This window comes from Mastacembelus armatus, chromosome 24 (genome assembly GCF_900324485.2).
Source record: "Mastacembelus armatus chromosome 24, fMasArm1.2, whole genome shotgun sequence".
Taxonomy (NCBI): domain Eukaryota; kingdom Metazoa; phylum Chordata; class Actinopteri; order Synbranchiformes; family Mastacembelidae; genus Mastacembelus; species Mastacembelus armatus.
In genome coordinates, this window is record NC_046656.1 from 4,838,921 (window position 1) to 4,864,503 (window position 25,583).

Below are 25,583 nucleotides of genomic sequence, written 5' to 3' on the forward strand. Positions count from 1 at the left end.
TTTGTAGATTAAGCAAAATATGGTTCAGTTGTTACACGTGATTAAAGTTAGCACATGCAAAACAACTTTTAAATAACAGTATTCAGTACTTCATTTCTTAAGGTACTACTGTTTCAGGACTCTGACACTGCCTTATTTGTGTGGTTAGTGTCACACTCAAGCTCTTCCTGTGGAGAGCTTCACATGATATCCTAAAAGTTAGAAGCTTTTGGTCGTCTGACCTTGGAAAATAAACAGAGAGCTGATGTCTGGGGCAGTGAGGTGGAGCTCGGCTGAGATACTGCAGCAGCTGTTACTTTTCTGCTGGCAGAGTGCAAGAGTGAGTGTTGAAGCTTTAGACCCTCTGCCCACCCTGACTGAACTGAGGGGAGGGGGTGAGCAGTGGGAGGGTCGCTGCCAATTGAGCCTTAGGTGAAAGGGTGCCATGGATCTGCAAATGGAGACGGTTAGCTAACACTCAAACTGACTCTCAAGTCAGGGGGTGGAGATATGCAGTTTGGATGTGTGAACTGTCTGCCTGGAGCCTGCCTTCTGCCCAAGAGACAGAAGCCTTCTGTTGGTCGTTCTTTCTTTCTTTCTTTCTTCTCTCTTCCCCTCTTACTTAGTTTCCAGCCTTCTCATCTGTGTACGATTTAGTCACAGGCTCAGGGGAGAGGCAAGTCCACTAGGGGAGAGGAATCAGGACAGGGAGGGAGGGAAAGAAAAGGAGGAAGTCCACACAAGTTTGCATGACAGGCACATACTCTGTCCAGGACTAGGCTCAGTGCAGCAACAGGAAAGTGAAGCCAACGGGTGCATCCGAGCAAGAGGAGCTGCTCAGAGACTTTTCTACAGCCAGGAGACACTGACAAAGACAAACAGAATGGGGGGGATCAGTGTTCCACTAGGCAAAAACACAAATATGGCTGCTAAATCTCTGTCCTGCCTCTGGCTTCTCTGCATCCTCTTAGGGATTGCCCATCCAGCTTCTGTCGCCAGTACTGGGACACAGGAACAGTTGGAATTGAAGGTAATAACTTTAGTTTTATCTCTGGCTGCTATACTATGCTACTAGAACAGCTGTTTTTGCTTTTTCTGCCTACTGCACATGTACGCAGTGAATGTTATGGAAGACGCTGTAAAAGCTGAAGCAGGATGGAATGTTTTGAGTGTGAGATGTTTTGGTCATTTGGTGAGCTCTGTGAGGATTTGTCATCTGTGAGTTGACTCTGTCTGGACCTGGACAATTGTGTTGCATGTGTGTGTTTATGTCATCGGAGGTACCCTAAGGCTAAAGCTCAGATGGGCTCTGACCTACTGTCTCTATCACAGTCATACCTCCCCAGCCCCTCCCAGACAGTTCCCTAATGGAAACCAGCTGCCAAATGTTGAGCAACACCCCAGAGACACACACAGAAAGAGAACAATAGACAGTAAGGGCATGAGAACAGGACTTCTGGCACATTGTTCCCTTGTCTTAGTATAGCCCTAATTGATGTAGGCCAAACTATCAACTGTGCAGTTTATTTTCAGTGAATAAAAAAGTTATGCTCTGTTTTCCAATACTAGGTTTATCTATTATGCTCTAAAATTACAATTTACTAGATTGTCATTGTTATTAGAAATGTTTTTCAACGTGTTTATAGTAAGCTAATAGTTTTTAGTTAATAATATAATAATAGTTTTTTTTGTTTTAGACTATGCATCAGTTGCACAAATACATCTAGTACTGATGCATGGATTTAGAAGACAAAATCTAGTGCATGCAGTGGATCCAGTACTACTATGAGGGATGACACTTCTTAATTTAACAAGACTTGACATGATTAGTAGTCATAGGCTACTGTTTATCATATTTTGTTTAATTTCTAGCAGAAAAATAGCTCCAGGCATATTGACTGTCCCTGGGACATGTATTATTGAAACAATACTGCCATTGTCACCAATAATGACAGTTGTTTCCAAATCAACCAGAAATTGAATTTGATTATAACATTTAGCAAGACAGAGACAGGATTTGTGTCCAGTGCCAGCATTCTGTGCCCTTGCAGCCGGCGGTAATGTATTGTGTTATTTAATGTAGTGAGGTGGAAAATAAGGCTGTGAAGGTGGCTGTGTGGGGTATCTTTCATACAGGAGATATTCCTGATAGGTTGATTTGTGTGCTAGAACTGCACTGAAGAGCCATGATTCTTGGTACCCAAGGTGCAGTGACTTTTTTACATTGAAAAAATGTACATTTGAAAAAAACATTGGGTTTAGGTCACAAATGTCTAAGAGATTGGGAAGTTATACAGTGCCAACACTTGGTAATGCTAAACTAGTGCAGGGATTTTCTGTTGTACATGTTTGTTTCTTAATGTCTGTGTTTTTGGATTAGAGGGTCCCCTGAGAGCAAGTCTTGACCTTATGGCAAGACTCTTCTGAATACAGCGGCTGACTCATAATGAAATTCTCACGACCCAGGTTGTTTCCCATACTAAGAATGTTTGCTGGAATAACTGTGACTAAATCCAGTGTCTGAACCCCTCTTGTAAGTTCCAGCTGGGAGACTAAGCGGAAATGAGATTTCACGTCAAACATTTAACATTTAATCCACTTAATTAATCCACTCTCAGAAATGTTCGTTCAGAAACTTTTGTGTATAATAGGAATAAAACAGCACAGGATCGATTACAGTTTTACAGTTTTTTACCCAAAACAACATTCTATATATCCAACAGTGTGTCAGCATTTCTACCTTCGTACACAGTCCTGAGAGAGAGCATGCCAGCACAGTTTAGGAGCTACATGACTAGAGAGTGTGTTGACTTTGAATCTCACTGATCTGTGCAGTCAGATCCTGTTTTTTGCTCCATACCAGAACCATTTGTTCAGCTGTGTATCGCAGAGGTAGAGCCCATGCACTGTGAGCATTCAGTCAACATACAGGAAATAGATACTGAAATGTCAGTGCAGAACACAGAAACATCAGAAAAGGGAGCCAGGCATGAAAACAGGGATATGCTATATAGATGGTAAATGTCATCTTTGTTCTCAAATGTAGTGGGCACAGTGGTAAGGCCACAGAATATTCACATTATTGAGTGTGCTCATAGTTGGCAAAAGGCTGCGGACATCAGTGGTTTTTTTATTTCCATGATAGTTAAGAAGGATGAATTAGTCACCTCCATGTTTGAAAATTCAAACTTTCAGATTCAGTATTACAGGGTTACCCCAAGAGAAATTAAAGTCTTAAAATAATAGGTCAACATTTAGAGAAATACACTTACAGAGGAAACAGAGTCAGTTAATGATAACCAAGCAGATGTGAACCAGTGAAGGCAGCTGTCTTTGGGTGTGCATGCCAGTGAGCTCCTAAAAGAAATGTTTTACTTCCATGTAGTATATCGTCCACGTGTTTCTTACAGTGCGCAAAATGCTGCATGTTAATGAATGAGTTTTATAGATGTTGGTTGGTTTTTTAACTTTAGGCAGAGTCAGACTGAGTCACATCCTCCTGATCGCAATAGTGATGCTAAACTAGGATACAACACCATAATTCCAGCTTTATAACCTACTTAATCTCAGTCTCAAATAGATAGCAGGCAAGTGTTTTCCCCAATATGCAAAACTATTTCTTTTATGTCTAGAGCTTACTAATGCAAAGTGATCCAAACATTGGAAATCTGTTCATCCACAAGTCGCTGGGTTGTATACTTCAGATGCATTCCTCTCATTTTAGTCCATGCCCTATATTTACACCATCTGCTCAATAGCTCCAACCCAAAACCCTTTATCCTGTGTATACACACTACAGCTGTTTGACCTATCACACAATTATTGTGTCTGAGCCATTTCAAAACTTTTAAATTGTTTTACACATAATAAATAGCACTGCATCTCTGGTTTTCCCCTCAACCCATGGTCTATTATGCCTAATGGCTCGGATTACCATTGATAGCCACAAGTCTTTGAGTGCCAATCCCGTGTGCATCGTTAGTTGCATTTTTATGAGGAGAGTTGTCACATTTAGTGTTTAAATGGAAATTATGTCTGGGTCTTGTATCAGCACATGTGCACTGTGGGTCAGGGAAACCCACAGGAAGAAGGTCTACAGGAAAAACGGTGCTGTTCACAGGATGTTTCACATAAGCTCACTACAGAAGCATGGCTTTGTCTCCCAGTTCAGCTGAAAAAATCAAAGAAAAAAATGTGAGCACAAGTAGACATGCAGTACTGTATGTCTGAGGAATGTTCCATCGTCTAAAAGCAAAGAATCAATGTCCAGTTGACTGAGTGGAACAAGGATGTTCCTAAGGCTATGGAGATCTTACAGACTGGTGCAAACAAAGTGCTATTGTATCACTGAATGGTGCTGCTTCAAATGTTCAAAGTTGTGTGTGTGTGTGGTTGTGGGTGTATTGGACATGGCTGTGAACTCTTACATAACACCATCCTGAGAAATTGTGGTGAACAAACATCAGAGAGGACAGACAGGATGCAGGTTTCAAAATAAGATTCTGTAAATGGAAGGAAATTCAGATTCCTCACAGTCCCCTTTGTGCAGTTTTAACAAATCAGCTTTTTTAATGTCACATAACTGCAAAAAACATAACCAGTATCTGCATAAATCAGTGATTATTCAGTATTTACTATGCCCTGTACACTATAATTTGCATAGCAGATTCCATGTACAATTCTGTGGACAGTCCAGAGAGCTCTAAAAGATAAAACAGTTTGCACAGACAAACAAACAAAATGTACATCACACAGACCCTCACAGACCATTGTGGACACATGTATTTATTATTTTACCTCTCTGTCTCTCTACCATTTCAATTATATAAACTAAACAGTCTAACTATACTGCACCCACTGTCAAGGACCAAATGGCAGCCAACCTCATTATCATTGATCCAAATCTTTGCCAAACACAGATAAAGACCTTTCCTTGGTTCAGCTAGCATCAAAGAACCTTGTGGTAACTTTTAATAGCCATCTTTCCTTTGAGAAACTCTAATTTTGTGTTTACCATGCTGATTTTCTATTCAGCTTAGAATAATTATTGAATTACTTTGGTAACTAAATTAACCTATATGCGCTGACAATGAAATGTTGATAACAGCCTCTGGCTTATGGTTTAAATGATGGTGATGGTGGTTTGTTGGTGGGTCAGTCTGCCCTTATTTTTCTTAATTATTATGTTTACCCCTTCACCTTATCATTGCAACTATGAGCTTAAACTGATACTTAGAAATATGAAATTCATATTGGTACATGATTTGTGCTGGCTCTGTTGGAAACTTTTATGAGTTTTCCTTCCTTTTATGAGGTGTCACCTGTCAACCCTAACTGAACAAACTCTAGAGGGAAAATACTGGGGCATTTCTACTGGTGCTTTTACGTTTTACTTTGCCCCCCACTTGCAGGTGTGTGCAAAGGGCCTTTTCCACAGTGAGCAAAATACATGCCTACCATGTAACTGCAAAGGCCGCGCTGACTACTGTGAAGACATCACTGGCATTTGTATAGTAAGTTTTCCTGGTGCTTTTACTTTTCCTGGTAATTTTCAGGCAAAAAGTCATCAGCATTTACACACTCATTTATTTATTTTGTGAGAACAGCTAGTAGATCTTTGTCATATTGTATGAAGCAGGATACCATTTTAAGTGGAATGCTTTCTTTCAGAACTGCAGGGACCATAGTACAGGTGACTTCTGTGAAATGTGTGAAGATGGCTACATGCTAGCTCGTGATTTGGATGGTCACTACGCCTGCCACCCCTGCGCCTGCCCCCTCTCAGTTCCCTCCAACAAGTAAGCCAGTCTCTTCTTATTTCTGCAGCCACAAAGCTGCATGTTGGCAAGCAAAGTGTAATTTCTGAAATATTTTCCCCTGTGTGTCCGGCCAGCTTCGCAGTACACTGTGACAACAGCGGAGCCATTCTGCGATGCAAGTGCCAAGAGGGCTATGCTGGTCATCTCTGTGAGAGGTTAGTGCTGATAAGGCTTTGAACAACCAATGATAACATAAATCTAACATATGCAATAATGTGGTTTGTACATATTAAGATTTCTTCTTAAGTTGTAGTGCTTTGAGTTCACTTTGCCTCTGTAATTTACAGTTACTGGCCGCATCTGCATGACATGCCATCATGTTTGTAGTCTGAAGCATTTGATTGCAAATGACACCATTAAATACCAAGTTTTGGTGCCAGTCAGTCACTCAGTATGAGTACAGGTCACAATTTAGTTGTTGATGCAGACATGGAGATTGGCCCACTGGAAGCTATACCAATTACTGCTTCCAGAAGACTGTAGTATTTTTACTGAGCTGTGTATCAAGATGAAAAATCAGCCAGTATATTAGAGTTTGTTCCTGTTATTGCATTCTCCAATTAGACCCTTAACCCTTGTGTTATGTTGTGGGTCAAATTGAACCATTTTAAAGTTATAAAAGCTAAAAAAATAAATAGTTAAAATATTTTTTTCAGCATCAAACTTCTTCTGCTTAGCTTAATTAGTGTAATGAATATATAAAATGAAAACGGTTAATTTCACATATTTGCCCCCCCTCGCCACGTATATTACATAGATGCTGTTCGGGTCAGTATGACCCTGCAATCAAAGTGGACGCTAAAAGAGACTTTTCATATATACTCCAGAGTTATCTGAATTGATAATCGAGACAGGAGACAGACAAGCTGGCAGCTATTAGGACAGTGTGGGACAAGTGGGTAGAGCAACTTCCACTACTCTATAACCCAGATCCTAATGTCACAGTGGATGAGGGCTAGTGGCATTCAGAGGTTGCTGTCAGTTTAGGCAATACATGCCTTCCAAACTAGCTAAATACAAAATAAAAATCTGGGCAGCATCAGATGCAAACACTAGCTATGCATTGAAGGTTTACACTGGAAAGCTAGTTGGAGGAGCCCCAAAGAAGAATGAGGAGATGAAGGTCATGCTTGACATGGCAAATGGTCTCAGGGGGCACAACATAACCTATGACAAATTTTTCATAAGCTACAACTTGGGTCAGAAGCTTCTAAAGAGAAAGCTCACAATGGTCAGAATGGTACGAAACAACAGGGCTGAACTTCCTGCGTAGCTGCAGGTAACCAAGCTGCTGGGGGAGAAAAAAGACGAGAAAAGGAAGAGAAAGAGGTGCCAGGTCTGCAAGCCACCTGATGATGTCAAGACAAGCATGACCTGTGTGAAATGTGCAAATGCATTTTGTGATGACATGTCCCTCATGTGCTTTGTAGATGCACAGACAAGCACCTTGTTAATTTCCACTTATTAATTTTTTTTTTTTTTGCTGTTCCTGAGAAACAAACATAACAGGAGTGAATTGCCAGTGAATTGCAGTTTTCCCATCCAGGTGTGCGCCAGACTACTATGGTAACCCCATGGCAATTGGTAATTCCTGTAAGCACTGTGACTGTAACGGCAACTCCGACCCCAACCTGATCTTCAGCGAGTGCCACAACGTGACCGGCCACTGCCAGCACTGCTGGGGAAACACTGCTGGTGCGAACTGTGAGAGGTGTGCCCCAGGTTTCTACGGTGATGCCATCAGTGCCAAGAACTGCAGAGGTGCGTTTGGGCATACTTAACAGGTTCTACTTGACCTTCAGCTCAACTTTGTTGACCTAGTTGCTCTGACTGACTGCTGAACATTCTTAGCCTTCTTGATCAATGTAAGGGATATTATGCCACATCATGTTGGAGTCAACGAATGAGTAACTTTGGGGAATTGTCTGTTTTTTATCATGTCTCCAGTTGTCTGACATTTCAACAATATCAAAGTCATTACTTAGGAATCAGTTGTCATATTGTTATTTTTGTTTTTATGGGTCCACTGTTATCAAGGTCACAAGGTCACAATTCAGAATCAAGGATTACCATGTGCCAAGTCCAAAATTAACCTTTTCCACCACACTTGTGATATCATTAGATGTTCACCACTGCATATGTCCTGTGTTCATCACAGAGTGTGAGTGCAATGAATGTGGCACCTCTTCATGCGACGACAGGACAGGGGTGTGTCACTGCAAGGCAGGTGTAACTGGACGCCTGTGTGACCAGTGTGAGGTGAGAGAAACCATGTTACTGTATTCAGTCCAGCAAGTATTTCTTCTGAAATGTGTAGGGAAAAGAACTTAACAATTACAATATTATAACAACAATATTATAACAACCCTTCACTTACAAACAAACCCAACAGGTGAGCCAAAATTGCTCATATTAGATGAGACAATGAGATGAACTTTATTAAGCCCTGAATGGAAATTCAGGTATTAGAAAACCAGTTCAATTCAATTCAATTCATTTCAATTTTATTTGTATAGCGCCAAATCACAATACAATCATCTCAAGACAATTTACAAAAAAACAAAAAAAGCCCAACCAATCCCTTATGAGCAGCACTGGGTGACAGTGGGAGGAACAACTCCTTTTAACGGAAGAAAAAACCTCCAGCAGAACAGGGCTCAGTTTGGGAGGCCATCTGCCTTGACCGGTTGGGGTCACACAAAAAGTGAACAGAAAAATCTGAAAAATATGTAGACAGAAAAATGGAGACAGATAACTTTCTTTACTGTTATCCAGAACAACATTACCTTGTTTTTAGCTCACATGCCACTGTACTGACCAGTCAGAAATCATTAGGACTTACAGTGAGATGCAAGCAAATTTATAAAGATGTCTTCAGCAGATGTATGTAAACAGTCTTAATCAGAGTAATCATTTTAAATATACATACAATATTTATTTGTAAAGCAAGGCAAGGCAGCTTTATTTATATTCATACATGGGGTAACGCAACATGCTTTACATGCTATAACAGTACAACAAAAAAAATATTTTAAAAATATTATTAAGTTAAAGTGCTTTAAAAGAGCTCATTATAAGCATAAGAGAAGAGAAGAGGATGTAAGGATGTAAAAGTACTCACATTTAGGGCTGACTTCAGTTCTGTTGGTGGCTTGTTCCATTTGTGTACAGCATAACAGCTAAATCAGCTTTACGGTTTTTGGTTTGAACTCTGGGCTCCACTATCTGACCTGAGCCATACTTGGTTTATGTTCTGTTCCATTCTAACATTTTATTTATGTTCTCTGGACCTCAGCCATTCAGTCATTTATAGACCAGTAGCAAAACTTTAAAGTCGATTCTATAGCTGAGTGAGAGCCATTGTAAAGACTTTAGCACTGGAGCAACGTGTTCTGATCACTTTGTTCTGGTCAAAACAAGAGCTGTAGCTTTCAGAATGAGCTGCTGCTGTTTAATGCTCTTTTGGGGGAATCCAGTCAGAAGACCATTATAATAGTCGAGTCTGCTGGAGATGAAAGCATGGGTGAGCTTCTCCTGGTCTGTTTGAGACATGAGACCCTTCACTCTGGATATTTTCTTAAGCTGGTAGAAGGTTGTTTTGATGATTGATTTGATATGTCTGCTGAAAGTCAGATCCAAGTCTCTCAGTACCCCAAGGTTTTGAACTTGATCTTTGGTTTTTAGAGACAGTGATTCAAAGTATCTACTAACAGCAATCATCTTCTCTTTCTTGCCAAAAAATTTACCTTGGTGTGATTTAGTTGAAGAATTGTGCAGACTCAAAGGTAGCATATATACTGTAGGCTGAAGAAAAAGTGTCCAAGAACTGACCCTTGAGGAACCCCATATTTCATAGCAACTCAGATTCATGTAATGTAATATACAAATTAATGACACAGTTTCTCTTCTGAAACAGACACAGTTTTAAAGGTTAACTGAAATCTGTCAAGAACGTAACTGAAATTACATTTGACATGTAATGGGTCAAGGCAGTTGAAATGTCATTTAAAGCTGAAACAATGAAGTTGAAGTGAAATGTATGCACTTAAACCTGTGTCATTTGCATCTGTGAAGATTCTCAGTCGTCCAGGGGAAGTTATTTAGAGGTTGAGTCATTTGCAGTTGCAGAGTTGAATGTAGTCATATTATTATTTGAAGATTATCAAAATATTCCGTTATTTAGAAGGAAAAAAACAAAGATGAATGGTGAAATGATTGCACAAAGTGCCCTTTTATAAACATTCAGCAAAGTTTACAAACTGCTGTCACAGTCTATCTAGCTTCCACACTGCATTTATGTTTGTGGGTGTCAGATTGCTTGTGTTTCCTTCCAGAGGGGTTTTGTTGGAGTAATTTTTGCATTCACAGATCCCAGCAATTTCTTAGTGTGCATGATATTATCATAACTGCTAGAAATGATTACAAAATTACTCCAGCTGTAATAGACCAAAATGCTTGAAATGATGCACAACAATATGTTGAAATGAACTTAGTGGGATCTAACAGTGTATTTTGTTCATGTAATCTAGGAGGGCTACTCGGGTTTCTCCAGCTGTCAGGGCTGTCGGAGGTGTGAATGTGGGCCAGCTTCCATTCGCACCACCTGCCATCCTCTCACTCACAGCTGTCCATGCCGCCCCGGGGCTGGAGGTCGTTACTGTGAGCACTGCCTCCCAGGCTACTGGGACTACAGCCCCGCTGGCTGTCAGAGTAAGTCATCTGTCCTTATGGGTCAGATGTTCTTGTACTCTTTAAAAAATATTCCCACATTTGTCAAAATATTCAATGCAAATAACATTTTCCCAAAGAAAAAAGTTGCACTTAGTGCTCACATTCCCACACCCACAACCCGTAGTGCATATGATGTGGAGTGTCTGCTGAGAGCTGTGGCTGGATGACATCACCATGCAAACCAAATCTATAAGCACATACAGCTGCTACAATTTTCACACAAGAGACCACTTTATGATAAACTGCACCTGCATGTGTTTTTTATAGAGTGTGATTGTGAGAGCGGCCACTGTGACATGCACACAGGAGAGTGCCTGGTAGAGGCTGCAGCAGTCAACCTGTGCAACATCAGTAAGTGGACATAACAACAACAGACGAGACTTTGCTCCAGATGAGAACAGTTTTAATAGGAACAAAAGATTTTTGTCTGTCTTTTAAATTATTTCAAAAAATTTTAATTCACATTTTAGGTTGTGATGAATGCATTTGGCATCTGATTGGAGACTTGAGGCTGTCCAATAAGACAGTGGACCAGTTGAAGGTTGGAGTGTTGAACATCTCCACTGGGGCTGCTGCTAATGACAGGCTTAAATATTACAACTACACTGCTCATCGTCTACAGGTAAATGCGCATAAATGCAGTGGAACAAAAGATAATACAAAATAAATACCAGTTCTTATGTATGAGAGGCCATAGAAGACATAATTCATTCTGGCTCTCTCACATACATATATTCTCTCTCTCACATACATATATTCTCTCTCTTACACATGCACATATAGTTGCTTTTACACACGACATATTCTCCTACACAGGAAGTTCTTCCTCAAGCAGGAAGTCACTCACAAACCAGATTGTTCTAATCAGATTATAAACAGCTGAACCTTAAAATGATGCTATTCAAAGTCATCTTGTTTTGTTTTTTTAAGTGCGGTTTTTTACTGTTGGAGTAAGTAGCAATGAAAATGTATGAGAGGCCGTACAAGACATAATTCATTCTGGCTCTCTCACATACATATATTCTGTCTCTCACATAGACATATATTCTCTCACATATAAATATTCTCTCTCTCACATACATATATTCTCTCTCTTACACAGACATGTATTCTCTCTCACTTACATATATTCTCTCTTACACATGCACATATAGTTGCTCTTACACATTGCTCTTGACATATTCTCCTACACAGGAAGTTCTTCCTCAAGCAGGAAGTCACTCACAAACCAGGAAACATAAAACATTGTTCTAATCAGATTATAAACAGCTGAGCCTTAAAATGATGCTATTCAAAGTCATCTTGTTTTGTTACGGTCTGAGTTTTCTGTTCCGGTTTAGTGTTTTAGTTTCCTGTGTCTATGTGTTATAGATAGCTTTATTTCTCGTTAATAAAGTGTTGGGCATTTTGTTTTAGGACAGAGGAACTTTGTGTGTGCTTGAGTCCTGGTAAGTCCAGGTAAAATAAAGAACTGTTTGTGGCCTGTATTTGGGTCTTATGTCTCTCCTTCATCACCCTTCACACCACCACTTCATAACAGTTTTTTTTCTAACCCTCAGTGGTCGACAAACGTGCCGGCGCGTTTTGTGGTATCTTCTCCTGTGTTTTTAATGTTCGGGGCCCATGATGGGGATTTTTCAGCCATCTTTTTTCTTTTATCCCCCAGACTCTAAGGTTGCAGCTGCATTTGTAATGTTAGCTTTCTAGTTCAAAAGACCCTTTCTTGCGAGTCCTTATTGTCTTTTTTGACTCCTATTATTTCTCACTCAGCGGTTTCCAGCTGAACTTTATGGACTTTCGGTGGAGTTTTGTACTCCTTAATCTCTGAATTGAATTCAACAGCTTTAGCTATACTGGTTAGCATGATGTTGTTTTGTAACTGGGACCCAAATAGTCAGTCTTTTTTTTTAGTACCAGGTTGGGTTTTGACCGATGAGAATTTAGAATTACAGAAGTTTCCATCTTCGCAGCGTAGTCATGATAAATGGTGGGATCGTTACAGCGGACCACAACAGGCGTCTTTCTCGTTGTTGTTAAATTATTTTTGAGGGGGTATCTTATCAAATGCACGTGTAAGCACACATAACGGTTCCAAGGTTAAACCATTGATGGCTGGTGACAAAAACATAAATATAACTGGGACAGAAATATAGAGTTAAAAAAAAAAATTCCTGCATCAGGTCCGCCATCTTGCCGGAAGCCTATTACACTCAGACCTGGCTGCTGCGCTTCTCAGCCAATCACAGGGCGATGAACATCTGCCTTCCATTTCCACTATTCTCTCTCTCTCTCTCACACACATATATTCTCTCTCTCACACACGCACATATTCTTATATATATATATATAAATAATTTATTTATAATGTGGTCTATTAAATGAGTTTAATTGCTTTGCCTTCAGACTCAGTTTCAAGGCTGGAGAAACAGGTCATCTGCAATGAAGGGACAGACTGGGGAGCTGGAGGAGGCAACAGAGGCTGTGGTGATAGACATCAAAGAGCTGGGAGAAATGGTCAGCAAATTTTTCATGCTTCATTTAATGCACATCAGCTGTTTAAGAATTCTTTGAAAATTAAAGGAAATGCTTTTTCCCTAGGCATACACTATAGGTCAGTGTTTATCCCAGTAATAATGAAATTATGAAAAAACAAACTCAAAAATGCTTTGCTACTTATTAGTGCCCATACTTTATATAGCATATTGAATTCTTTATGCTGCAGAGATTTGACAGGATTAACAGCCCTTTAAAACTGGATCTGAGTTTATCCAGTTATTTAAACATATTCTTACCTCTCTACAAGACACTTAGAGCTGCAGCTGAACTGATTGATGTTACAAGAGGTCATTGATTGGTTTGTGTGTGGGTTTTCAGGAGAGTGTGGTGAAAACTCTAGGGAACCAGCTGGATAATGACACACTTGAGACCTTTTCCCTGGCTGAGCAGCTCAGCACAAATCTCACAGATCTCAACATTCGTATCGAAGGTAATGAAAAATTCTGCTAACATACAGATTCATTTTTATTGCTGGGCATTTCTCCGGCTGATGAAGTTGACTTGCTGGAGAGAGCCATTTGATTCTACTTACAATGTGGATGAGAAATACTGATATGCAGGGCACATGCCTGTGAAATGTGCGTCAATGTATGTATCTGTGCATGTGTGCAGAGATGATCCATGACTGGGAGCTGTACAGTGTTCACCAGGATGTGGACCCAGAGGTACTGAGAAGGAACACAGAGTTTGTCCAAGGATTGTTGACCTGGATGAGGAGACTGGACCTGTCCCCACGAGAGCCCATTGCCACTGATGAATCAACAGAGGCCCATGATTGTGAGGAGCTTAAACAATACACATACATACGAGTACAAATGCAAGCAGAAGATTGTACACACAAACACACACTGACTACCCTCTGTCATCTTTATTGGTGTAAGTTTGTGTGGAAAGACATTGGAATTGTAACAATTTGAACCAAAAATTTTTTTTGACCATTATAATGAGGAGTAACCATTAAGCAAAAATTAGAAGAAACATAACTGGTCTGAGGAAAATAGATGGTTAATTAATAGTCAGAGGGAACCTTTTTTTGAAACTTTTGCAGACACAGAAATGAAAGCATGAAATATTTCCATATTTTTATCTAGCATTGTAGCCAGCTAACCATATGCTGCTGGTCAAACCAACCAAAAACAAGACTGTAGCAGAACCTCTGAGGGTTGCAGAAATGGAGCAACCATAGTATATGTCCACCTGCTTTGCCACCAGTTTCACTCTAAATAAGTTAAGGTGTTCTGTGGATTTGTGCTCCCTCTAGAGATGTGCTACTTTGCAGTTGTTCGCACGTTCAGACCCACAAGCTTAGGCTCTGGTTCCACAGCCATAAATCTTAGAAATCTTTCGAGTGTGTGTTTTGCACTCATCGTTTTAACTGTTAGTCTTCATCAACATTTTAATATCCTATTAAGATCAATATTTTCTGGTGAAGTATTGATCAGTCATCTGACATGGAATGAAAATTGGTGTAATGTAGAGTGATTCTGTAATGGGAGCTTGATAGTGCACAGAGGTCTATCAAAATACGCTACACCTGATTAATTTTAACAATAAGAAGATAAAAACATGCTCTGACAGTGTATACAGAGTGAACTCCTATTTGTAATAAAACACAAATTAAAATGTCATCACACTGTGAGAGGCATTCCTTTATGGGAAATGCACAACTGGAAATGGAAATCCATAAGGCAACACAAATCAGCAGAACAAGTGAAAAACAGTTAACACTGAAACACACACATGTTGTACCCAGCATGGCTAGCTAACAGTATGATAAAGCTGGTAGCTGGTATAGGCTACACAGTTTGTATTTCTTATGACTTTGTGGAGGAATTATATCATAGCAATGACACTGAATGAAAGTTATAGCTCAACCAATAAAAGAGTAGACAGTAAACAGTAAACATAGACTATAGACTTTCCAGCACTAAGTTATGTCACAGACTGGTCAGTGCCAAATATTTGTATGTTGTAATTTAGATAATTTTTACCCTAGACACATGGAAATGCCCTAATCTAAAACTAGTTTGCTACCTCTTATATTAGCAAATAGGGTTAACCTACAAAAGTAGCAGACTATAGTTTGCTACGTTTGCATTTACACACTGGCCTGGGATAGAGTCCAATTCTGATCCTAAATTAATGTTTCCGGCCTGTCCACTGCACTTTCCAAGCTAAAAAAGCTAAAAAGCAAATGTGATCATTGTTGTAAAGGATATATAGTAAAATCAGTTTCAGTCCTTAATAGGAAAACAAAGAGATTTGATTGCACAAGTATGCATGAATACACACAGACATACACATCCATCCATTCATTATCTATACCCACTTATTCCAAACCAGGGTCACAGGGATCTGCTGGAGCCTATCCCAGCTCTCTTTGGGTGAAAGGCAGGGGTCCACCCTGGACAGGTCACCAGTCCATCACAGGGTCACATAGAGACAAACAACCTCACACACTCACACTCACTCCTATGGGCAATTTAGAGTCACCAATCAACCTGACATACATGTTTTTGGACTGTGGGAGGAAACCAGAGTACCTGGAGAAAACCCACGCAAGCACAGGGAGAACATGCAAACTCCACACAGAAAGGCCCCTGCAGGGTTACGAACCTGTGAGGCAACAGTGCTAACCACTAAGCCTCCGTGCTGCCCACACACAAACATACTGTATATACTATATTTAGATACATATTGTAGCAGTAATGTCACAAGGAGCCATTTTGGCCTGAGTGCCTGCAGTAGCAAGTCCTGAGTCACACCCTGAGGGGTGACACTAATGATGTTTAAATAATGTCATATGTTTCTGATTGTGTTTCCAGTGCTGAGGCGTGTCCGTCAGCTGGAGAAGAAGTTGATGCTCACAGACGGTCGCCTCCCACCTGTCAGGGAGATTCTGTCCCGCTTCTCCACCCAGCTGTCAAACACTCAGGGCTTTCTCCAGAAAGCAGCCAGCACCATCCAGGAGACAGAGGACAAGAACAGAGCCAGTATCCTCAAATTCCAGAGGAATGAGGTGATGAGCCCTTACACTTTTCACTGTCATTTTCTTCACCCATCTCTCTCCCAGCACATATCTCATTCTGCACTTGTGCATTTATTAGTATAGAGCAGAGGTCACTAACAGGCGGACCGCGGTCCGGGTGCGGACCCAGAAGCCGCCCCATACGGACCCGGACGTACAGCCAAAACAGAAGATTGTGATTTAAAACCTAACGGGGCGCTTCTATTTCCACCGGCGCAGCTTTTTTAGACTTTACAGTAGTGGAAACGCACAGACCAATTGCATGCGAGTTGAGCCATCCCACGTGATACCACTCAGCCAATCAAGTCTGTGCATCCCAGGCGGTAAACATTACGACTCTACAGTGTAAACAGCGCCAGAGGCAAGTTACACATGAAAACAGTGTTGCCAACTTAGCGACTTTGTCGCTATATTTAGCGAGTATTCAGACCCCTCTAGCGACACTTTTTTTAAAAAGCGACTAGCGACAAATCTGGCGACTTTTTCTGGTGTTACTGGAGACTTTTTGAGACTCTGATGTGTCTGTACTGCACCGTTCTTACACTTCTCAATTTGCCGCAGTAAGACTGCAAATCAGCTGCAGCCGCGAGCCCCTCCCCGTCCCAAAGCCTTCACAGGCGGCCCAGTCCTCTCGCAGCAGTCCCTCCTTCCCAGCTGCAGTCACTGCAGGAAGTGTTCACGCCTCCGAGTCCCGACTGCAAATGAATCGCGCGTGCGATCATGTATGTGCGTGATCTGTACTATGCATGGCATAATAAAAAATAAAATAAAATTTTAAAAAAAGTAAAACGTTCTTTGTCTAAAATAAATCACTGCATTTGACTCAAACAGCCTCAGTCATTTACAGCAAGGCAAATGTATTTAGTTCTGAGAACTTATTAACTGCAGGCCGTCATGCTACATTATATGGCACAGTACAAATATTTTGAGTGTCCCTTATTCTGTCCCTTATTTCTTATAAAGAATCACAATTGTCTCTTACTTTCCATTTCTGAAGTTGGCAAAAGCGTCCATCACAATTACAGCATGTGCCATGGACATTATGCAAATTACGCGATGACGCCATTCAGCGACTTCTAGCGACTTTTAGGACAGCCAATAGCTACTTTCCTTACTGATGAGTTGGCAACACTGCATGAAAAGACAGTACAAAGAAAAAGAAAGAGAGCGATACATGTAGAAAACAAAGGGAGAGAAACTGTAAAGTGAGACGGAGAAAGAGAGAGAACTTAGTTAATGAGAGAACATTATACATATCTACAGCCATACATATATGTTCAGTTGTGTGTTACATGACAATAAATATGGTCAGAAAGTTTTTGAATTGTACTGAATTCATTTGATTTGACAGTCAGGTATTGATTACATGCAGATGTTGATAAAACTACTAGGCTACTTAAATATATATCACAATAACTAGTTAGACATTATGATCTTCCGGACCTTTGCTTCAAGAAATTTTCTCTAACTGGACCTCTTTAAATTTTAGTTGAATACCCCTGGTATAGAGTCTTGAAGCTGAAGAGCTTGCAGCCTTTCATCCTTGTTGTGAAGGAGTGTGATGAAGTTCTTCCTTTGTGCTGTCTGGTTCATCTCCACTCCCAGAGTTTCAATGATTTCAAAGGTATCCTCAGTCACACCAAGGTACCTGGCCTTTAACGTAAAAAGAGCTGCTCCTTTGTGTGTACTGCAGTTGCCAAATGGAGGAGAGAGAGATCTGGTTGTAATTTGCCAGACATATCAGTGAAGTGGTTCAAGGGTACAGAGAACAGTAACACAAAACCATCTGTGCAGGGTTTGGACTGTTACATTAGCAAGAGGCCAGCACGGGGTGCAGACTGCTCTGTGAACACTGTGTGGTTTAGCTAGTGGTGTAGCCACAGTAAGCAAACAGATTTGCCATATATGTGTAGCCAGAATTACATACTGTACAAAACACATTAATGAATACCTCAACATCTGCCTTGGAAAATGGTTGGCAGTAGTGTAATATGATTGGTAGTGGATGAATTAAAAGCATGCTGAATCATTAGTATTGGCCTTCCAGTTCCCCCAGTTTATATGTGGTATTCCAGTGCCATGACCCTAATTCTGTTGATTTACAATTCTTAAAATCATGTGTGGTTGGATGCAGGAAGTTGTGACCCAGCCCTTGTTATGCTGTAGTTGAAATTAGTTGAAATGAGTTTGCTGCTTAGCAGAGCAGCTGCTTCTAGCCTTTGAATGTGTGTCTTTGTGTGTATATCTGTGTGCACGTTAGTTGTCAAGAGTAGGGATCTCCATGCCTCTGTTATGAATCAATGGCATGAATGGTGCACTAACCAAACACAGCCTCTCCTAATCTGGGGTTCTTCCCAGCCTCAGCATGGACTGTTGCATACCAGCTGTAGCAACAGTGTGCACAGTACTAGGTTGAGAATAACAAATCAAATCATACATTTTGTTTAATTAGTGCACATTTGTTATGTAGGTAGGTGTATTATTAAACTATGGACACCTATGCCAGGTTAGTTGTTTCCCTTTATTTGATATAAGCTACCTGAATCAAAGATGGTATTTTATTGTATCTTGGTAGGGGGTTTAAGATGCAGCACACCTAATTTGAATCCAGCTGGAGATGCTGTTTGTCATTTCATTGTCTCTACTTATCTAATAAAGAGAACAATTATAGTACTGGAACCAGATCTGAAGCATGTTTATTTCCTGTGCCCACAGTCAAAGCAACAGAAGCTGGCAGAAGACCACGCTGCTGTGAATGACACACTGGAAATAGCCACAGTTTTCATCTCTGACACAGAGAGAACTGTAACTGAAGTGGATGCTATGGTGCAGGTGAGGCCTACGTGGCTATGATGATCTGTGATAACCAGGAACCATATTATTTTCATAAGCTTAGCTCAACTGTGAAGCTATAAAAATCTCAGAATCCTTGTTGCCCGATGATGCTTGGATTTTCTTTATGGCCTACTACATGTTTTATCAAATGTACCATCACATGGGGTAGCAGTATCTCTGGGCTTGCATTGAATTTATTCATTTAATGGATTCCCAGCATGTGTCAGATTCTAAAGCCGGTCGGTCTTTTGTAGATTAAGCTAACCCTCCCTTTTTAGTCAGGTAGCTCTCTATTGAGTTACCCTTTGGGAATTTCAATCATTCTAAGGTAATAATGTTGACTTAGACATATATGTCTGTGTCCCAGTAAAAATCTATTTCTGATTATATTATTAAAAGTGACCCCTAGTCCTAAAGCAGTGGACTGTCTGTGCAAGTAAGATATATGTGTATGTTTTTATGTGTGTCTGCATGTGTGCAAAGAATGTGACCGGGTACCATGCAGCGATCGATGGCGCCAGCCAGAAGCTGATGGAGAAGACAGAGCGTCTCTCGTTGGCTGACAGAGATCTGGTTCAGAGGGCTGATGAGCACGCCAAGGAGCTGGAGAGACAGGCCAATGAACTGGAGGAGTGAGAAACCTCTTACATAATCAGATCAATTCGTACAACAATGCTAACAATGCATGCCCAGTGGTTGTTACTAAAGATATGGACCTTTGAAAATTAAATATGATGTATGATTTCACATTTTTTTAATGGCTCAGTTTTTTCCTTAAAACAGGTTGCCATTGTAGTTTTTAGAAAGCTTTCCTCATGATGAACCACATTTGTTGAGGACTGTTTTCAGCAAATATTTTGTGCAAAGCCAAACTAAATTACAGTGTGTAAATTTATCAGTGGAGCTCTAAGGCACAGAGAACGATATCAGGCTATGGATACAAAAAACAGGATTTGATAGTAGTATACATACTGATTGTTGGTGGCAATCTTTTCATTGGATTCGTTAACAATAAAACAAGACCACAAACAAACCACATATTAACAGGTTAGGTCAGCATTAGGTCATGATCTAAGTGATTAGATACCATGACTATTTTTAAATTTGTTTGACATGATGCTGAACTAAACAGTTTGAAAAACTTGAAGAGAAATTAAAGCTGCAGTGACTTATTCTTAGTTCTTATTGGCAGTGAAAGAATCTGAAAACACACTGACAAATCATGCCTTGAGCAGTGAAAGCAAAACAAAAAAGGTTTGAACCTTTGGAGATGTATAAATCCTCTGTAGAGCTGAGGTGAACTGCAGTTTTGTAATCATTTTCTTGAGGTTCATTTCTATGAGCAACCGCTTTTGCATTACAGGTAAAAATTCAGTCCATTGTTGATTTAAAAATATTGATTAGTGCATTTTAGATTTAATATGATTTCCATAAGTACTGGGAATTTTTGTGCACTGTGGAAACAAGGTTGTAACATCCTATCTCCCCCAGGGATCTGAGAGACAGCGATGCCAATGGCTTTGTGCAGAGAGCGATAAGCGCTGCCAATGTCTACAACAACATAGTGAAATACATTGATGATGCCAATATCACCTCACTCACCACCCTCAACTTATGTCAAAGAGCTGAAGATGTATGTTAAATCACAGTACTATGCAGCATTCATGCACTTTAATTCATTCTGTTAGCATGCTAGCTTTCAGCTTACTGTATTTGTTTTGCATTTTAGGCTGTCACTGGAATCAACTTACAGCTCGGGTACCTGTTAACACAGAGTGACAATGTTTTTAAGGAATCTGTTTCATTACGTTCGGAACAAATGGGTATGGAACATAATTTTATATTACTAACATGTTAATTGTTGATACTATACACTGTCTCTGTTTTTTACTGAATTTTTCACATTACAGATGTTGAAGCTGAGGTGATAGACAAGCTAAAATACATCGAGGAGACCAAAGAGACTATGGATAAAAACACCAAAAAACTTGCAGAAATAGTGCAGGATATCAGTGGAATTAAGACAGGTGAGATGATGAAATGTGTCCAGATTGGTGAGATTTCAGTGAAGTCTTCAGTCTAATTTAGCACCGTCCTGAACTAAGCTACTTTCCACTAAAGAAATAGTTCCTGTTCTTGTTGAAGTTTGTGGATTATCCAAACTTGCCAGTACACTGTTGGAAGACACACCAAACCACTTTTATTATACCTGTAGACTTTTTGCCATCAACTATGTGCTATAGACCTTGACATATTGTATCACAATTTCTCTTCCTTTAAATCATTTCCAGACAGAACACCACAGCGTCTGGAGTTTACTCTGAAGGTGGCCAGGGAGACTCTCAACCGCTCAGCAGAGGTCCTTCAAACCATCACCCCACTAAGCAGCAAGGCGGAGAAGTGGGCCAACAACATGAAGAACAATGAATACTCCACAGCTGCTTATGAACAGGCTATTGTCTCTGCTGGGGAAGCAGGTATCACATTCAGGACACTTATTTGTGTATGTTGGATATTTCAAAAATTCCCTGTGGGGACCAGTAACTTCAAATGCAGTCATCCTGTAACCAGTTCAGGTTAATCTACTTTACCAACAGTTTAAGTTTAAGAATCACATTTAAATAAGTTTTTTGTTTTGTTTTGTGTTGCCTCTGTTTTCCAGTGGAGAACCTGAATGTGCTTGTTCCTGAGCTGTTGGACAAGCTGAAGGTGGTCGAGGAGAAGAAGCCTGTCAACAACGTAACCACCAATATCGTGAGGATCAGAGAGCTCATAGCCCAGGCCAGGAGTGTGGCCAGGAAAGTGAGTTAATGGCTTTCAGTCAGCAAATTGCTTTAAAGAACCAAAATTAAATATGTACTTGTTCTCCCATTTCCAGAACTTTGACCTACACCTCATGTTGGCTAAAGTTAGCAAACATGGCACAAGTAATTCCAGTGAGAAATGGCCACTAGTAGCATTAAGACCTACACACATATATAAATTTAGGTCTTAAAGATTCTAAAATGAATAGTGAGTGGGTTCCAGACCACAACAGTAAAATTAAGATTAAACTAAAATCTGAATATTATACTTGTATATTAGCACTTATGAACTTCATGTTGTTTGCCTCAACACACTATAGTAATAATAATAATAATAATAACTGTATTCATAGAGAACATTTCATAACAGAATTATTCACTGTTTTACAGGGTATAAAGAAAGATAAAGAATTTAAGTGGTATAAAAACAACAACATAAATATGAAAGAAGATATAATATAATAAATATATACATACCCTTGTTAGGTCATTTGAACATTTTCCATGCATTACTTTAAACAAATGAATTCGTGTAATTTGAAACAACAACTTCTTAAATTGAGCACACCATAAGCTCTCTGTCATTCTGGTTTGATTTCTGTCCCAGGTTCAAGTGTCCATGAAGTTCAATGGCCAGTCCTCAGTGGAGGTTCATCCTTACAGTAACCCTGAAGAACTGAAGACCATGACATCCATCAGTTTGTTCATGAGAGTGGACCCCGACAAGGATCCAATAGAGGATCGTTTCATCTTGTACCTGGGAGACAGAAATGTGAGGAATCCAAGAAGAAAGGAATTGGTTTGGTCTCATTAGTACAAGAAAATAAAAGCTTATCAGAAAGAATATTAAGTCAATACATTAGTGAGCATTAAATTAAATAAATGACCTTGTGGAAAACGACCTGGCTAACAAATATAGAAACACGTACAACATGATTTAGCTTACAAATAGGTTCAAGTTAGTGAGGTAAGAAAATATAGTGTATCTCCTGCTAAAGCCTGCAATTACACCCAGAGGCCAAGGACAAAATAAAAGGCAGGGAATAGCTTATGTACATGAATACTTTGTTGTGATCATCGGAACAGGAATAATTGCTCCATGAATGCCTCTGAAAGTGAGCAGTTGCCCCTTCCAATGGGTCTCCAAGAGAGACAATAATGCAATAAAGACAATAATGCATCACAGTCTAGTGCCATCACAGTCAGAGTTCATTTGCATAAATACTGTTCCCTGTTTACTTTAACAATATATTTTGCCTTGGAGATTTCATTGCCACTGCAATGTTTGTCTAAAGCTTTTCAGTGTGGAATAATGGCTTCAGCATGAGCATGACACATGGATGAAGAATGTTTATGCTTTTGAAGCCACTATACTTCAAGCTGAAATGACAACTCACTGTAGGACACTTACAGAATTAGACTCTTGTTTCCTTGGGACAAATGAAAAACTTCCCCTGATGTAATACACTAATTCATGTTTTATGACCATAGGGTAGGAAAGACTACATGGGTCTAGCTGTCAAGAATGACAACCTAGTGTATGTGTACAACCTTGGAGGTGAAGATGTTGAAATCCCACTGAGTTCAAAGCCTGTCAGCCAATGGCCTGCGGTCTTCAACTACATAAAAGTGCAGAGGTAATATCTAATGTGTTACTGACTTTAGATGTGAACAGTCACTCATGCCAGCATATGTTTTTCAAGTGGCACATTGTTTAGTAAAACCGTATTATACCTATAACCGTGTTTTCTTTCTAGTGACAAACATGTACACACCTTGCCTGTGGTTTCACACTGTTTCAGTGACAGCTGGATGGTATTCCAGAAAGCTAGTCCAACAAACTGAACTTAAGCCTGAGCTCTGAGTTGATTAATCCTCAGATTGCCAAAAAAGGCAGGAAATATTTTCCCTAATTTTAACATTTTGAACAGCAAAAGTTACAAAATGTAAGAGTACAAATGAGTGTATGCTAAGAGTACAAAATTGAGTCTTATCGTTGAATTTTCAGCACTATTTTAACATTTTGAGTAATGGATGTTGAGTATTGCAATATATATATTGTTATCATATCTGAATGGTATCAAGGTACATACTGTATTGTGACCCATGTGTTGAGGTACGTATTGTATTGTGACGTTCTTAATAATACTAACATACATCTTTCAAAACCAGCTAGTGGTAAAATGCCTTCGTTTCCTTGTTCTCCTTTTTGCTTTCTTCTTGCAGGCTGGGTAGACATGGAAAAGTTTTCCTGACCGTCCCTAGTCAGGGCTCCACAGACGAGCAGAAGTTCATCCAGAAAGGCGAGGCTCCAGGCACTGACTCGCTGTTTGACGTTGACCCCAAGGATTTAGTGTTCTTTGTTGGTGGTGTCCCACCAGATGTCAGGGTAATGCAGTTTACAAAGATCTTTAATTCAAATAAAGTCTTATTTAATCCTTTTGCTTTCTGTGAATGATTACATGTGACTGTCTTCAACCTAGCTTCCACCTCCTCTGAGTCTTGCTCCTTTTGTGGGCTGCATCGAATTGGCCTCGCTGAACAATGATGTGATCAGTCTGTACAATTTCAAGGCGACTCACAAAATGGATGTGGTTACATCAGCACCATGCCCCAGGTACACACTGGCATAGCTGAATTAACCCATCTACAAATGTTTAATTCTTTAAAGGTACAATGCACACAAGACAAAATAATTACTGAGGACAGTAAGCACACTAACAAAAATAAAGGTTTTGACACAGGGCTGCAAAATTAGTGTTCACCTTAACTAATACTGTACTTTTGTGGTGTCTGGTAATCTACCTTCACCCATTTAGAAGTATTTTTTGTGCTAAAGTGCAATCACAGATGTGATGTGTCTAAACTGAGATGGGGACACATCAAATACTCAATTTGTCACAGGCTGTTTTTTTACAGTATCATATTTCTCCTTCTCTCAGGTACAAGTTGGCGTTCTCACAGAGTCGCATTGCCAGCTACCTGTTTGATGGAACGGGCTATGCACTCATCAGTAATATTGAGAGGAGGAGCAAATTTGGTGTTGTCATAAGATTTGATATTGCAGTACGAACAATTGCAAATGATGGTGTCCTTTTCCTCATGGTCAGTGGGGTAAGTCCAAAACCCTTGTAATCCTCCTGTGGGATTTTGCATATGTCTAATGTATTTTTATCCACTATCTGCACAATCATGGCCATATTGTCATGGCCATTGTGTCTTATTGGAGATATTACTGAGAGCCTGGGTACCTGGGCTTAAACAGCGCTGGGTTTAATTTTGCCCCATGTGTTGTAAATTACATAAATATACAGCAGTTTATATCACATAGTATATTTATTTCACATTGTGGAAAATATAATAAAAATTCAGAAATCTAGAAATAGTAGATAGGATGACCACTTGAAGTAAAAGCTAATGTATTCTTTATTTTACAGGATAAATTTTTCCTTCTGGAATTAAAGAATGGCTTCCTGCGCCTAATGTATGACTTTGGCTTCAGCAATGGGCCAAAACTGTTGGAGAATGACTTACCTAAGCTGCAAATAAATGATGCACGATACCATGAGGTGCATTTTACCCTTCTAATTTACTAAGCTGGGCCAAATCAATTGGAATATGTAACCAGTTATTGTTATAACTGTCTGTGTTGGGCCATTTTCACAGGTGTCAGTCATCTACCATCAGTCAAAGAAGGTAATCTTACTGGTGGACAAGAGCCATGTAAAATCTATGGAGAATCCAAAAACAACTCTACCATTTTCAGATATATACATAGGTGGGGCCCCTTCCAGCATCCTCAAATCCAGGTGAGCTAAATGCAGCCGCAAT

At 39.9% G+C, this 25,583-nt stretch overlaps 1 protein-coding gene across 1 annotated transcript in view; it reads left to right on the forward strand.

Annotated features, from left to right (window-relative positions):
* The first annotated feature begins 506 nt into the window (after positions 1-506).
* The window catches only part of lama4 (laminin, alpha 4), a 30,903-nt gene continuing 5,826 nt past the window's right edge, over positions 507-25,583 (forward strand). Inside the window, exons 1-27 of the mRNA XM_026318714.1 lie at positions 507-1,009; positions 5,391-5,492; positions 5,650-5,777; positions 5,873-5,953; positions 7,345-7,559; positions 7,957-8,057; positions 10,328-10,508; positions 10,797-10,880; positions 11,000-11,151; positions 12,933-13,043; positions 13,404-13,515; positions 13,698-13,862; positions 15,911-16,104; positions 18,829-18,945; positions 19,432-19,580; positions 20,440-20,581; positions 20,678-20,771; positions 20,859-20,975; positions 21,240-21,425; positions 21,611-21,750; positions 22,360-22,524; positions 23,244-23,389; positions 23,979-24,141; positions 24,236-24,369; positions 24,695-24,866; positions 25,190-25,321; positions 25,419-25,561. Coding sequence (XP_026174499.1) covers positions 863-1,009; positions 5,391-5,492; positions 5,650-5,777; positions 5,873-5,953; positions 7,345-7,559; positions 7,957-8,057; positions 10,328-10,508; positions 10,797-10,880; positions 11,000-11,151; positions 12,933-13,043; positions 13,404-13,515; positions 13,698-13,862; positions 15,911-16,104; positions 18,829-18,945; positions 19,432-19,580; positions 20,440-20,581; positions 20,678-20,771; positions 20,859-20,975; positions 21,240-21,425; positions 21,611-21,750; positions 22,360-22,524; positions 23,244-23,389; positions 23,979-24,141; positions 24,236-24,369; positions 24,695-24,866; positions 25,190-25,321; positions 25,419-25,561 — 3,773 coding nt within the window. The 5' untranslated portion in view covers positions 507-862. The remainder of the gene's footprint in view (positions 1,010-5,390; positions 5,493-5,649; positions 5,778-5,872; positions 5,954-7,344; positions 7,560-7,956; positions 8,058-10,327; positions 10,509-10,796; positions 10,881-10,999; positions 11,152-12,932; positions 13,044-13,403; positions 13,516-13,697; positions 13,863-15,910; positions 16,105-18,828; positions 18,946-19,431; positions 19,581-20,439; positions 20,582-20,677; positions 20,772-20,858; positions 20,976-21,239; positions 21,426-21,610; positions 21,751-22,359; positions 22,525-23,243; positions 23,390-23,978; positions 24,142-24,235; positions 24,370-24,694; positions 24,867-25,189; positions 25,322-25,418; positions 25,562-25,583) is intronic.